Below are 13499 nucleotides of genomic sequence, written 5' to 3'. Positions count from 1 at the left end.
GCTCTTGCTCATCCACAGAACCCTGAAAGCGGTAACTGTTCACACACCAGGATCATTTATGGGAATTGTTGACCTGCAAAATTCAAATTTTCTTGCTCACTTCCTTTTCATACATTAGGTCCTGTTACTGAAGTCAAAACAGATATATATGTCACCAGTTTTGGACCTGTTTCTGATGTAGAAATGGTATGTATTTCTGGGATTAAAATGCCATTTCCTGGTTCTGAGAAACCATTAGCTGCAGTAGGAGTGGATGCTTCATCTGTACTGTTCTGTCAATCATGCAAATTAGGCAAGATTAGTAACAGCTTAATTTACAGGTTATAATTAGATACATAAGGCCTGATTCTGGTCACACTTTCAGTGGGTTTTGGCTGGCTTAAGAAATTCACTTCATAGGATTTAAAACAGATTTTCACGGCACAGAGGCAGAATTCAGCCTTGCAGGGAGTGTTTAAGTAAGTCTACTGTAGGGAAAATGTGTAATTTCTTTGAAATTGCTTTTCATTTCTAAAACTTGTGTTATTCTCAGGTGAATAATAATGACATCATTTAAAAAATACTTGTTGACGTTTTCATTTCAGACGAATGCCCTTTGCTGATCTTTGTGCTCCTTTAAGCATCACTTCAGCAAATGTTTGTCTGATAAGAGTTTTCATAAGTATCTGCAGAAATTAAACATCCAAGTGACATGCATGAAATTGTAACAGAGGAGAAATATTACATTTGCATGTTCTGTTATTTGTGCCTGAATGGCTTTAGCTTTCAAGGTCAAATCCAGCAAAACTCTCATAAACTTCTAAAACACAGTGAAATACCCTTGAATCATAGAGCAGTTGATCTTTTTATAACGTATTCAAGAAGTCCCATGGAAATAACACAGCCATATGTGCTGAACTGAACTTCTTCATGGAAAAAGCAGTTTCAGGGTAGTAATTTTCTTCCCATATAGTGCTGTTGTTCACTTTGTATTGCACCTGATTTATTTCTATTATGTGGAAAGGTCTATGATAGCAAGATATTTTTTCAAGAGCTACATTTGTGACAGCAGTCTCATGTTGAAATGCATCTTACCTCTTCATTGGTTATCATGTGCAGTATGATGCTTATCAGAGTGAGAAGGGGTAAAAGAATGTGATCCCAAGGAGATCTAGTAATATGTGCCTCAAATCTACAGTGAGGGCTGCATAGCATCTCTCAGGTTTCATTTTCATGGGCAGTTATTAGTTATATTGGAGCATATATATAGGCAGAAGTGAGAACATGGACTGAAGATAGGCAAGGAACTTGCAAAAGGAGAGTTTACAGCTGATATGTCCCCTTTCTTCATTAGGGATTATTTTGGAGGCTATTTAGGGATACAGGAATAGTTTGTGGAATACTCTTTAGTTAATATACCCATTAGTGACCCAATGTAATCTGAATGTGGCTGCTCTCATAAAACTTGCTGCAACAATGATGTGTGCTGTGGTCTCAATTCAGGGGATGATCAGAATGTCTTTTTAGTTGCTTTTGTGCCCATTTTCATTTTGTAATGAGAATGGTTGAAATCTTATATTACAAAATCTGTCAGGTAGAAGCTAATAACAGAAACTGCTTCTTATGAGCTATGAAGTTGCCAGCAAGAAATGACACTAAAGGAAACACTTTTCATGGATTAACTATAAATCACAGGGGAGGATACAGCCATGGAAAAGAAGACAGATATAATCCTAAAATGCATTACACTAGTAGACATGCCTCCTTGCCAATGCAAATAGATATGGCCTTACAAGTAATTTCAATGGAAATATTATGCAGAAGAATTTGAAATGAAGTTAGAAAACATTGTTTGGCTTAACAACAAAATCAAAAATGTAAGTTAGAAAGGACTTAGTCTTCTATGTGACTGTTTTCAATGATAGTTTTTTTGTGAAATGCTTTAGCTTCCCGAGATGAGAAATGCATTCTTTCATCCATTCATTCACACATGATTTCTCATGATGTGCCTGTGTCTGCAGTTCTACAATTGTTTGCATGTTTTCTTTGGAGCATCTCAGTGGCTTTTCTGAGGAAGTTAATGGGATAGTTACGTACTTTAAAAAGACGTATTTATATGCAAATTTCTGTATAATTTATTAACCCTGTTTTGTGGGCATGGCAAAGGACTTACTTAGCTTTCCTCAGTTAAAAGCTTACTTTCCATGAGATTAAGTTTTCTCTCATAACTTTGAAGTGGAACTAATCATTTGTCCTTGTATTTTCAATTTAGCCAACAGCAACCTATCTATGGATATATTTTCTTTAAAGATCTGTTGACAGTTCTTGTCAGAGATCATTTTATTTCCAATTATATGCTTGACTTCAAATTCAGTTACCTGCTTCTGCAATCTAATTAGGTTAATTATTCCGTAATGATTAAATATGTATCAGTTTATTGATATGACTAATGTAAGAAATTAAGCTATTGAGACGTACACAAGACACTTTAATTGGTGGAAAAATGTTTGTGTAGTGGACTTAGGATTTATTTTTCTAATAATTTCTTTGCTCCTGAGGTATTTCTTCTTTTACAGGAAACACACATGCAAATTTCATCTTTGTTTTTCTGCAATTTAATACAGGAATATACAATGGATGTCTTCTTTCGTCAGACATGGGTAGATAAAAGATTAAAATATGATGGCCCTATTGAAATTTTAAGACTTAACAACTTGATGGTTTCGAAGGTATGGACTCCTGATACTTTCTTCAGGAATGGGAAAAAGTCTGTTGCACATAATATGACAGCCCCAAATAAACTCTTCAGAATAATGAGAAATGGCACCATCCTATACACAATGAGGTATCTAATGTATTTGTTTGACTTCTTACAATTACTGTATGCAAAAGTTGTACTGCCTAGACAAAATGGCAACCAGAGACTATTTAATTTGTTCCATTATAGGCTTACAATAAGTGCAGAGTGTCCCATGAGATTAGTGGATTTTCCCATGGATGGTCATGCTTGTCCTCTCAAATTTGGGAGTTGTAAGTTGCAATTATGAAATTTCTCGTAACTACAGAATTTAAATAGTAGAATTAAATTTTGAGCAGTTACTAGACTTTCTGAATTTATTTACAGTTATGTCTTGATATGCAATCCCTATGCAGTCAAAACTCCTGTTAAGGTCCTTGGGACTTCAATTTTGGACCTCAGAAATTAAACCCAGAGAACTAAAAAGCAGGCAGCGATTCAGCTGTTATGTTAAACCCCACTATTCTGGTTAAGCAATTGCTTGAAATATATAGTTTTTCTTGGTTCTTGGGGAGGAATTGGATACTCAGTGAAGTGAGAGATTCTCTGTAGAAGATAAAACAGCCAGGTAAAAGACACCTAGGGAAGCAAATTAGTTGTCTTTCTCTACGGGCAGTGGAAGCACATTGGCATCTTAGGAAAGAGGTGCAGGTTATAGGCAGAGATTTGACCTCTAGTTGTAATTGTCCGTCTGCTGGCCTGTAAGAGGAGTCTGCATGGCAAGTTAAGACTAGATAAATAACTCTTTAACTGGTGAGAAAAATCTTAGTGCAAATGACTTTCCTTTTCTGCTTTGAAGTCAGATGTAGATTTTTGAAAAATGTTCAAACTTCGGATAGAAGGAACAGTTTGGAGCATAACAAACAAGAGAGGGTAGTTGTGGTTCCCGGATGTGAATCAAAAGCAGAGACCTCTGAGACCCTCTGGAGATGGCTGGTCCACTCCATTAACTATCTTGTTTTTCTTTTAAGCCTTCTTGGTCACTGACTTCTCTGCTTTAGACCCTTCAATGGCTGGACATTAATCTGTTTTCCTTGACCCCAGAGCTCTGAAGTCAGAAATGGCTGGAGTGCCTTCAGAGGTTTTCATTGCCTAAATTTAGCTTATACAGCTGGGTAGTCAACCTGAATGGGGGTATGAAAGACACTGCTCTGATACAATTTTTCATCAGTGGAGACCAGGTGCTGCAAGATTTGTCTTTGGTATCAGCTGTATGATAGGGGGGCTTTGATAGTGGGGGCTCATCCACAGAAATAGCTCTTTAGACAGAATCACCACTCAGCAGGAATTGTGCTGAACACTAGTCTCATGTTTCCCACAGTGAAACTTGAAATAACATGCAGCCATTTCAAATGTAAGACTGATTTAATTCAATTTTAACAGGAGTTTAGACTGTGTAGGGATTGAATGCTACTCTAAGATATGTCTTTTGCATTAAATGTAAAATGTTTCTTTGTGTGTGCTTATTTTGGGGCCATTGTGAATTTTTTACTGACCTATGGTTTCTGGCAAATATTTTAAACAGAAGTTTAAAATATTGTCGTTTTTAGTATGATCATTCTTTTCTGTAAAGTAATGTGCACCCAATCTTCAAAATATATCCTCCTTATACATACTCTTTTTTTTTTTTTTAGATTAGTATATTTTAATAGTAAACTTTTAGTTAGAAATTGCTAAAATAAAGATAAACTTTGCATGCCCAATAAGGGCTGATCCAGAAGGGATTTGCATTTACTCTTCACATTCCAGTGAAGTGAATTTATGTGTGACAGTGACACTTGACAAATAACCTCATCTCTTTTTTATTCTACTCTGAGGGTGGCTTTTTGGGGGTAACTTAACATGAAGGGTATCTTCTGAAGTCGTTCATGTGTGTTTTACTGTTTGGTTTCAGTAGGTTTGGCTTGGGTTCTTAGTAAGGCATGAGGAAAAGTTTCCTATTTATGCAAACTGATGCTGTGTTGTAGATGCTTATCCAAAGAGTGAAATGATTTATACCTGGACAAAAGGACCTGAGAAGTCAGTGGAAGTTCCTGAGGAGTCTTCCAGTTTAGTTCAGTATGACCTGCTCGGGCATACGGTATCCTCTGAAACTATTAAATCTATTACAGGTAGGAACCTCATCAGTAAAAATCAACTTGAGATAAAAATAACCTGTAATATTGCCTAAAGATTTTTTTCTTTTTCTTCCTGTAAGTTTTATTCTACTGAATGTCATAGGGTATGTATTAAGGGCTGAGAGTGTAAATCTGAATTAGGTTTCTGTCCTTGAGATTTACATTTGCAGATTCATTACAGTAGATTGCGACAGTCTTTCAGAAAGCTAGAATGAGATCATTACTCCAAGGGACAAAATGAGCATTTAATCACTGCTTAAAATGCAGTTTGAAGAGTCAAGAGGATGCCTGGGTGAGGAAGTAATTTCTCAGCACTGTATCCACATTATGTGCAAAAGACTTCCTTTGTTTGGTGGTACAAACAGCTCAGGATAGAAGTACAGCATACAGAATGGGTTATTAAAACCATAAAAACCCTCTAGTCAGATAAGGGTAGTCACAAATACATTAGTCACAATAGATACTTCTGCTGATTTGTGCTGTAAGAAATAAGGCACATGGCAACTACAGGCATCCAAAATTAATGAAGTATCACTGATGAGCAGTGTGGTGATAAACAAGCATATTCCCAAAATATTTTTAAAATTTGGAATAATTTTCTAAGCATCAGCAGGTTTGGGTTTTGTGAAATAGTCAAAATGAAACCAATAAAGCAAATATATTTGATGTATTGCTCTATGGATATTTTACTCAAAGATAAAATGGCATTTTGCAATTCACTAGAAATTTACTTCTCAGCATATAGATTATTATGAGTTAATAAAAAAAGTCTTTGCTGTCCCAAAAGGCTCTTTCTGGAGTGCTTTATTTAGACAGTTTATTGAGTTTATGGTAAAACTGCTTTTTTGGTCTGTTTGCTTAATATGAATGATAACATTTTAGGTAAATTTAGAGTATTTATAATTCTTCTCAATGATTGTTGCATTTAGCTTGTTATCATAGTGGGGCTGACTTATAAACCTAGCAAAAAGTTGAGATGCTTGCATAACATTTGGTGTGTGTCATTGTTTCTATTGTTTTATTCATCAGGTAGGTACCACAACGTTATGGATACTGTGGTAGGAGATGCATTGTGTCTTGGGATTCTCTTCTTCAACAGTTGTCCAAAGGATTTTAAAAACCATGTTTATACAGTAGAATATAATCCAGTATTAGTTGTATTATACTATTTTTTATATCAACTTCTTTGTAAGGACCTACTGTTTCTAGGATTTTTTAAAAAACTTCATTCATTCTTGTTCTAAAAAAGATATCTTTCTGTACACGTTAAGTTATATGTGTAGCAACACCTTAAATATCCTACTTGGGAGTCTGAAACACAAATTTTATACACAGAGAATTTTTTTTTTTAGGTGAATATATTGTTATGACAGTTTATTTCCATCTCAGACGGAAAATGGGTTATTTTATGATTCAGACCTATATCCCGTGCATTATGACCGTGATCCTCTCTCAAGTTTCATTTTGGATAAACAAGGAATCTGTTCCTGCTAGAACTGTATTTGGTAATTATTTACTTTTTTTATTCTTTTTACTTTTTCTTGTACTTGCTCTTTTAATAACTCTCACTAGAAAAGGCCTTTTTAGTGCTTTGGGGTATACTCCATGCTATTGCAGAAACAAGGCAATAATTTAAATTCAGGGTGAATTTTGCTATTGATGTATGAAGAATGTTGTTATGTGAACCTTTGGAATCTGAAGAGAAACTTGGAATATATGACCAGAAGGGTGACATGGTCATATGTAGCAAACGGCTGCTCAGCTCTAGGGATTCTACCTGCTTGAGGGAGCAAGCTGGAAAGACCTGGCTCTGAGTAATACACTCAGGTCCTTAGTCTACATCCAGATCAGGTTTATCCTCCAGTGGACAGTAGTGTAAGTACTTGAACTCATGGTTTATAGAATACCTGTAAAATAAATTGATTTGGAATGTGTGAGATGTTCCAATGTCTTGTTTTGAGGTATCTGTGTCATCAGTGGAAGCTTGCTATGAGTAAGGCTGAGGTTCTGTTACTGTAATTTCATATTTAGTGCTTTTTTTTCCTTTCTACCTCTGCCATCATGAAAATGAATTACAAAAACAAAATGATCACAAGATATTAAAAGTGCTCTCTTCAAAATACAGCTTGAATGGGATGGCACAGTGAAAAGAACAGAAAATCTTCAGTGGAAGACAAAGTGTGAAAAACTAAATGGAAATATGTTTCCTAACAAAGAAATAGGATAAAAACATTTTAAAAGCAGCCTAAAGCAGGAAGAGAATGTTCTATTACAAGCCTTTCTATAGACTGCTAGATGCTGGCAAGATGCTGCAGTAGTACTGGCAGCTCCAAGTCTTCCAGAAGAATGATTTAATAGGGAAAAATCTGGTAAAAACTGTCAGCAAACTAATTCTGTACTATCTCCTGCTTGTTTTTGGTTAATGTCTGGTCATTTATTTCACTTTACCCTAATTTTACATCTATTAAACTAACATTTTTAGAAACAATTCAGACAAACTTTTTACTTGAAGTGGACAAATGTCTACTGAGGCCCTTAGACAGAGTAGGCCTAAAAAGAGATGGGTCTTCTCCAGGGAAAAAAAAAAAACCCTAACAACTTTCCATAATTTTTTTTATCAGACTTAAACATTTTCAATGGTGTGGTTCTCAACACTTTCCCACTGAAGAAGGTTTTGTGAGCTTGAATCTGTATTTTTTAATCTCCTGAAAACTCTGAGAAATCCTTTGAGTTCCCATGACCTAGCTATTACTCTTTTTTCAGTTTTCTTCTTTAATAGGAAGGACTGATTTAATTGTGACCAGTTCTCTGTATGCCAGTGTGTAGGTGAAGCTTTTTTTTTGTATATTACCTTGATGGAGCACCATCATTTAGCAAATAGAGATGTAAAGAATCTGTTGAAAAACATTAATAATGAGTTTAAATTCTTCTGAGCATAAGAATTGCATCTTGAATTAGAATGGGTACAGTGTTCTTTTCACAAGAGTAAGGACATCTCTATTTGTAGTCACTCGTTGAGGTTATCATGCTAGGATTTATGCAATGTTCCCTACATACTTGGGGTTTTACATTTGTATGATATATTTTGCATGAAAAAAAGAACCCATTAATTTGTTTTTATCTAGAATTTGAAATACTACCACGAAGTGGCCATTTTTTGAGTTCAGTGTTCATGCTTGCACACCTTTTAATTAAAGTTGTTCTTTTGAATCAAATTTCATTGGCTGACTAGTAGCAGAACGCTGTAAAAAACCCTGATGGTTTCTTAACTAACAGAGTTCTTAAAATAATATTCTTCCTTAGCACCAAAATAATTTGTCATGACTTAATGACTCCTGGATTACAAGTGTGATCAGAGGCACAGATGCAGAATAATAGGTGGTGTTCAGAACAATTTACAGGAAAAGTCACGTTTTTGTTGTGGTCTGAGGAGTACTCCCCAATTTAACAACTTAAATCTTATTCAAATGTTTAGAAAATAACTTGTAAAAAGTTCTACTGAACTTGAAGTGAAAAACATGTGAAATGAAGGCTTCTGTGTTTTGTTCTGTGAGTTGTAGATGATCTGCTGAAGTCACGGTTTTCTGTACCTTCTTTAAAAAGTGATTAACTGTTTGTGGCCTTAGCTGCTCATGGATTTGTGTAGCTTTCTGTGACTTAGATCTAATGCCATATTCACAGGCAGCAGAGAAAGACTCACAAGTGATTTAAAAGTCTTTGTTTGAGGCTGATTGCCAGTTTTTGCTTTGTTTTACTTCGATTCAACAGTTCTGTTGCTTTGTTTTTTTGAAGGCATAACCACAGTGCTGACAATGACGACACTGAGCATCAGTGCAAGACATTCACTGCCAAAAGTATCCTATGCTACTGCCATGGACTGGTTCATAGCGGTTTGCTTTGCCTTTGTGTTCTCTGCTCTCATTGAGTTTGCTGCTGTCAACTATTTTACTAACATTCAAATGGAAAAAGCCAAAAGGAAGACGGTAAAGTCCCTTCTTGAATTTCCAGTTGCTCCAGTACAAAGGAAAAGAAGTACAGAAGAGACATTCACGGTATGTTTTCAGTTTATGCAAACATTTTTGTATTTTTGGTAGTGTTTCTCAGTAAAAATGGGCCTTTAGCTTCCTCCCAGGTTCCCTTTGAGTTAATGATGCATTGTACATCAGGTTAATGGAAAGCTAATACTACACTATATTCAATCATAGAATTCTGTAAAACGTTATTTGATTCTTATTTGCATTATTGAATAAACTCAGGGGAGAGGTGGCAATTATGCCCATCCATAGGTGCAGTCTCTTCTATGTTTATTTGTGTTTTGGTGAAGGCCAGTTAGGATGGGAATCTTGAGGAAACTTACTTTCCTTTTCCACATTGATTCTGTATGGACTGATTATACAAGGCAAGATATTGCAGATTATAAGGGCATCACGCTGTCTTATGTGGCTAATATCTTTAATGAATTAAAATGTTAAAGCATTGCAGCTGTACCTTGGACCACTTCCCTAAACATCACAGTTCTCCTTGCATTGCATAGGTGCCTATGAAGATTTTTCTGTCTTTACCTGTTACAATTTCAGGAGTTTTTAAGAATGTTGGATGAAAACTTTTTTACTGTAGATATAATTTTAACGTAATTTGTGTATCTTTGCATAGTAGTTCACCTCAATTCCTGATAAGTTTTTGGGGTCTGTTTAACAAAATGCTTTCCTGCTTTCCTAATGCTTTGGATTAAGTGTGACTTGTGTGGGAGCTGTTTTAGTGTGTGGAGTAGCTAATAAAGGCTCAATCTCTTTTCCAGTTGAGCTCATAGGTGATTACCCTTTCCTCTCTTTTCCTATTCCCAATAAATGGTGCTTACTCTCTGAAGCATCTATTCATAAGACATGTAGCTAAGAAGGCCACTGCAGCACCTGTCCCAGCCACACTGGGCTAGCACTTCGCAGCCATGACTGACTCTTGGCAGCACCACTCAAGAAGTGAGACGCTGACAGCAGCATTGTAATTTACTTACTCTTCCTGTCAGGCTGACTTTGTAATTTCCTTTGGCTGAGCCAGGATTTAAGAAGTGCTGTTTTAGACTAATTCTTGTTAATTTTGTCTTCTGTCTCTTCACATCTCGTTTGTCTCCTTTCCTATTCATCTTCTCATTTTTGTCTTCCCACCCCTTCCATTTTCTATAGCTGCACAGCTGCTGTCCACCCACTTCCATTTTTCTTCTTCTTTGCCCTCCTACTGCAGATACTGTTTTCAATCTCCTGGTTATGTTGTTTTGTTAGCTCCCTTTTCTTCTTAAAAGGATAGATATGCTCCTGAAGAGTTTGTTATTTGTCACTCCATTGGCCACTGGTAAGAGACAGGAACCAAGAAATATGTTTATAGTAGCACGGAGTTCACCTTGTACACAGACGTATTAGTGCTGTGAGCTTATGCTAAGCTTCTTGACTGTGCAGCATGAAGTTTAGTAGAGTATATTGGCTGCTCCTGAGGAGTGAAAGTAAATACTGCTTTTGGTGACAGGTTTTATTTGCATGTCTAGGAAAAAAAAATACTTAAGAACACTTTAATCCTAGGTTTATTGATTAGATTTCATTTAAAACAATAGGAAAAACAGTGGATTTCTCAGGTAGCTTAATAATACTTATTCTCATGGAGGCTTCAGAAAACTCTTGATTCATGGACACAATTGCTTTAAGTTAGTAGTGTAAAATGCTTAGCCATTTATACACATTTTGGAGAAATTCCTCTTTCTGTTTTTTTCCTATCGTTGTTATTATTACTATTGCTATTATTATTAAAAAAATAAAAGGCAGCAATAAAACACATCTTCTTTCAACTTGAAAGATAGATAAAATGAGATGTGAACAGTTCTATTCCATTGCTTAATTAATACTGCTGGGATAAATATGGGAGTGTTCTCATGGATTGGGAAATTTTGAAAGGACCCAAGGGAGCAATCGACTCAAGGGGTTACACATTAATGTCATGAGTAAGTGAGTGATAGTGTTGATTGTACCTCGAACTTTTATTTTTTTTCACTGCTTTCTGCCTAATTCCCATACTAAGATTTGAGACTTTGCTCTTCCAAGACAGTTGTACAAGGTGAGCCACAGCTATTGTTATAAAGGCTTAACTGTTGTGCAATCTTTTCTATGACTAGAGGATTACTTCTGGTCTCCCACTGTGCAGAACAGAAGCTAGGATCACTGCTTTACTTCTCTAGAACCTAAAATGGATGTTACACCCTGCTTTCCAGCCCATGTAAAATACTCCTTGCTATATTTTGTTTATAAGGACTAATCTAGAATTTTATTTTATTCCTTATTATTATGTATTATTTTACCTTTTATTATTATACTATTTCTTTATTCTTTATTATGAATCTGTCTTTTTTGATCTGCACAAATACTGTCTAGTTAGTACTGATTTACTAGAGATAATGAAATCTCAATTTCCTTGGTACTGGGATTAGTGCTGAGTTTGTGGTGCATAAAGAATGCAGGATAATACCTGGTCTGTAGCATGCTATTTGTAAACAATGTTTCTTACCGTAAATCTAGACATTTTTTTCTCAATAGATCAATGATAGGCTTGATTTCTTGACCCAGTTAGTATTTAAAAAAAAAAAAATCTGTACTGTGCTGGCACTATTGTCATAGAAATTCTGTTGGTAGCAGTACAGTTGCCAGAGCTCAGGAAAAGTTGTATTTTAAACTTGAAACTTTTTTCAAACAGACTTTGCCTGTAATACTAAATTTCCAGTCTCCCAAAATTAAAAATTTTCACTTAGCCCAGGGAGAAAGTATATGCTAATTGGGAAAGAAGATACCAGAATACCTAACCCTTACAGTTCTTTCTGTTGACTATCTCACCATTTGCAATGTGCTTTGGATCTTCTACTACTTGGAGGGGGAGATCCCTATTTAGCCCTTTACTTTAGCCTACCTTGGAATGGCATGGAGGTGTCTCTGCCTGCTTCCTTTGCAATTGAGATCCCATCTGTACAGGTCCCCTGAAAAATTAATGGACAATTGAGGTTGTTATGGAAAACAAACATGGTGACATTATACTTTTAAATAAGGGTTTTGTTTTATGAGCTGTTGATTCTGGATTATTGACTGGATGGTTTAATGCATTTGATTTTTTTTTTTTTTTTTCCTCAAATAACATGGTGGGATTGTCCTTGAAGGATTCTATGAGGGAGAAAGTTGGGCTATGAAACTTATAGAATATGAAGATTTTTCTATCTGATGATATTAGAAATTAGGCATATTAATAGTAAATTTTGGTAAAATAAATGGTACATTACTAGAAGTCCTTTTTTGACAGGTGTATCTTTGACCAATTTATGACCATAGAATTAAAGTGGATTTTCTGTATTGAATCAGTTCATATATACTAATATTAATTAGAATTTTAAGTGGTGAGTTATTTTTCTCCTTTCAGTCAAAACAACTTTTATAGTTGTCTTGGATCCAAGGCATCTCCTATCATTCATCATTATGATCAACGGTTTTGGATATATTACTTCATATTATATATTTCTTCACTAGAACCAATACATTCTTACTGTAGCAAATGTGGGCTATCTGCTTTTCTAAGTTGTTCTCATCTGTAATTATATTTACTCTTTTGGAGCCGCATGATGGGTGTGACTGAGGAATATATTGATTAAAGTAAGCATTAAATGCAGTTCAGAGGCTAGCTAAGTAGTCTGAACTGTGTTAATTCCAACAAAACAATCCTGGCATCAAGCTAATTTACTGGGCTGAGGGTAGCAGGAGCAAGCCTGCAATAGCTGCAGAGGCAGCTTGTGTTCCTTTATCACTTTGTTTGACTTTAGCCATGGTAGTCTTCAATATTTTCTTATATTTCTTCCCTTGCCTACCCTTTTTCAACTCTTCCTTCTTCTTGTCTTTAACTTCTTGATACAAACTTAATGCGTTTCAATGAGGAGGAGTCCAGGTCTGCAGAAGACATCCCAGGAGTAAGATCCATGTTTTTTTGAGGTCTGCCTTGAGTTCACAAGGGACTTGGACAAACTTTCTGTCAGGCACAGCAGGATAGCACTGAAATATGTCTAAGTCAAGAAGAGGTAACTTAAACTGTGGTTACCTGTGATTTCTTTGTTTTGGGAGCAAGTTAAAATGCTTTCTGTTTAGAAACAATGAATCTATCCCTAAATGTTCTGAACTACTTTCGTTAGAAAAAGCAGAAATGTTGCTGCAAGTCAATGTGTGATGGAAATGAATGATTTATAGTTTGTTATTGGACTCCTGAGTCTATTTTTATGCCTCTGTACTATTTCCTTTTCACTGTATTCCTATGAAGTTTATTTTTAAAGAGCTACCCAGTTTTGGAGATGAAGAATGCTACTGAAAAGTAGTCTTCAAAAAAAAAAAGACTCCTAAACACTGGTAACATGAGCTTCAACCTCAGCTGTTTGTTAAAAGTGTGAAACTCGGGAAAAATCAGGTCAGACTCAAAAAAATCCTTTTTGAATGGAATTATTTCTCCAAACTCAATCACAAGTAGGTTGTAACTCTCAATTTTTCTCCCTCTTTTCTGGAGACAGTTAAATGTCACCTTGTCTCTAGCAAGTCCTGTAG

General features: G+C 35.6%; 1 protein-coding gene across 1 annotated transcript in view; it reads left to right on the top strand.

The window, feature by feature from the left end:
* Positions 1–13499, top strand: part of GABRA4 (gamma-aminobutyric acid type A receptor subunit alpha4) — a 47583-nt gene that overhangs the window by 9378 nt on the left and 24706 nt on the right. The window contains exons 3-8 of the mRNA XM_088163323.1: positions 119–186; positions 2604–2824; positions 2927–3009; positions 4744–4887; positions 6246–6398; positions 8686–8945. Coding sequence (XP_088019449.1) covers positions 119–186; positions 2604–2824; positions 2927–3009; positions 4744–4887; positions 6246–6398; positions 8686–8945 — 929 coding nt within the window. The remainder of the gene's footprint in view (positions 1–118; positions 187–2603; positions 2825–2926; positions 3010–4743; positions 4888–6245; positions 6399–8685; positions 8946–13499) is intronic.

The sequence above is a fragment of the Sturnus vulgaris genome, chromosome 4 (assembly GCF_052056855.1).
Source record: "Sturnus vulgaris isolate bStuVul1 chromosome 4, bStuVul1.hap1, whole genome shotgun sequence".
Taxonomy (NCBI): domain Eukaryota; kingdom Metazoa; phylum Chordata; class Aves; order Passeriformes; family Sturnidae; genus Sturnus; species Sturnus vulgaris.
The sequence above is the reverse complement of the archived record's forward strand: the minus strand, read 5'-3'. Positions and strand labels throughout refer to the sequence as shown.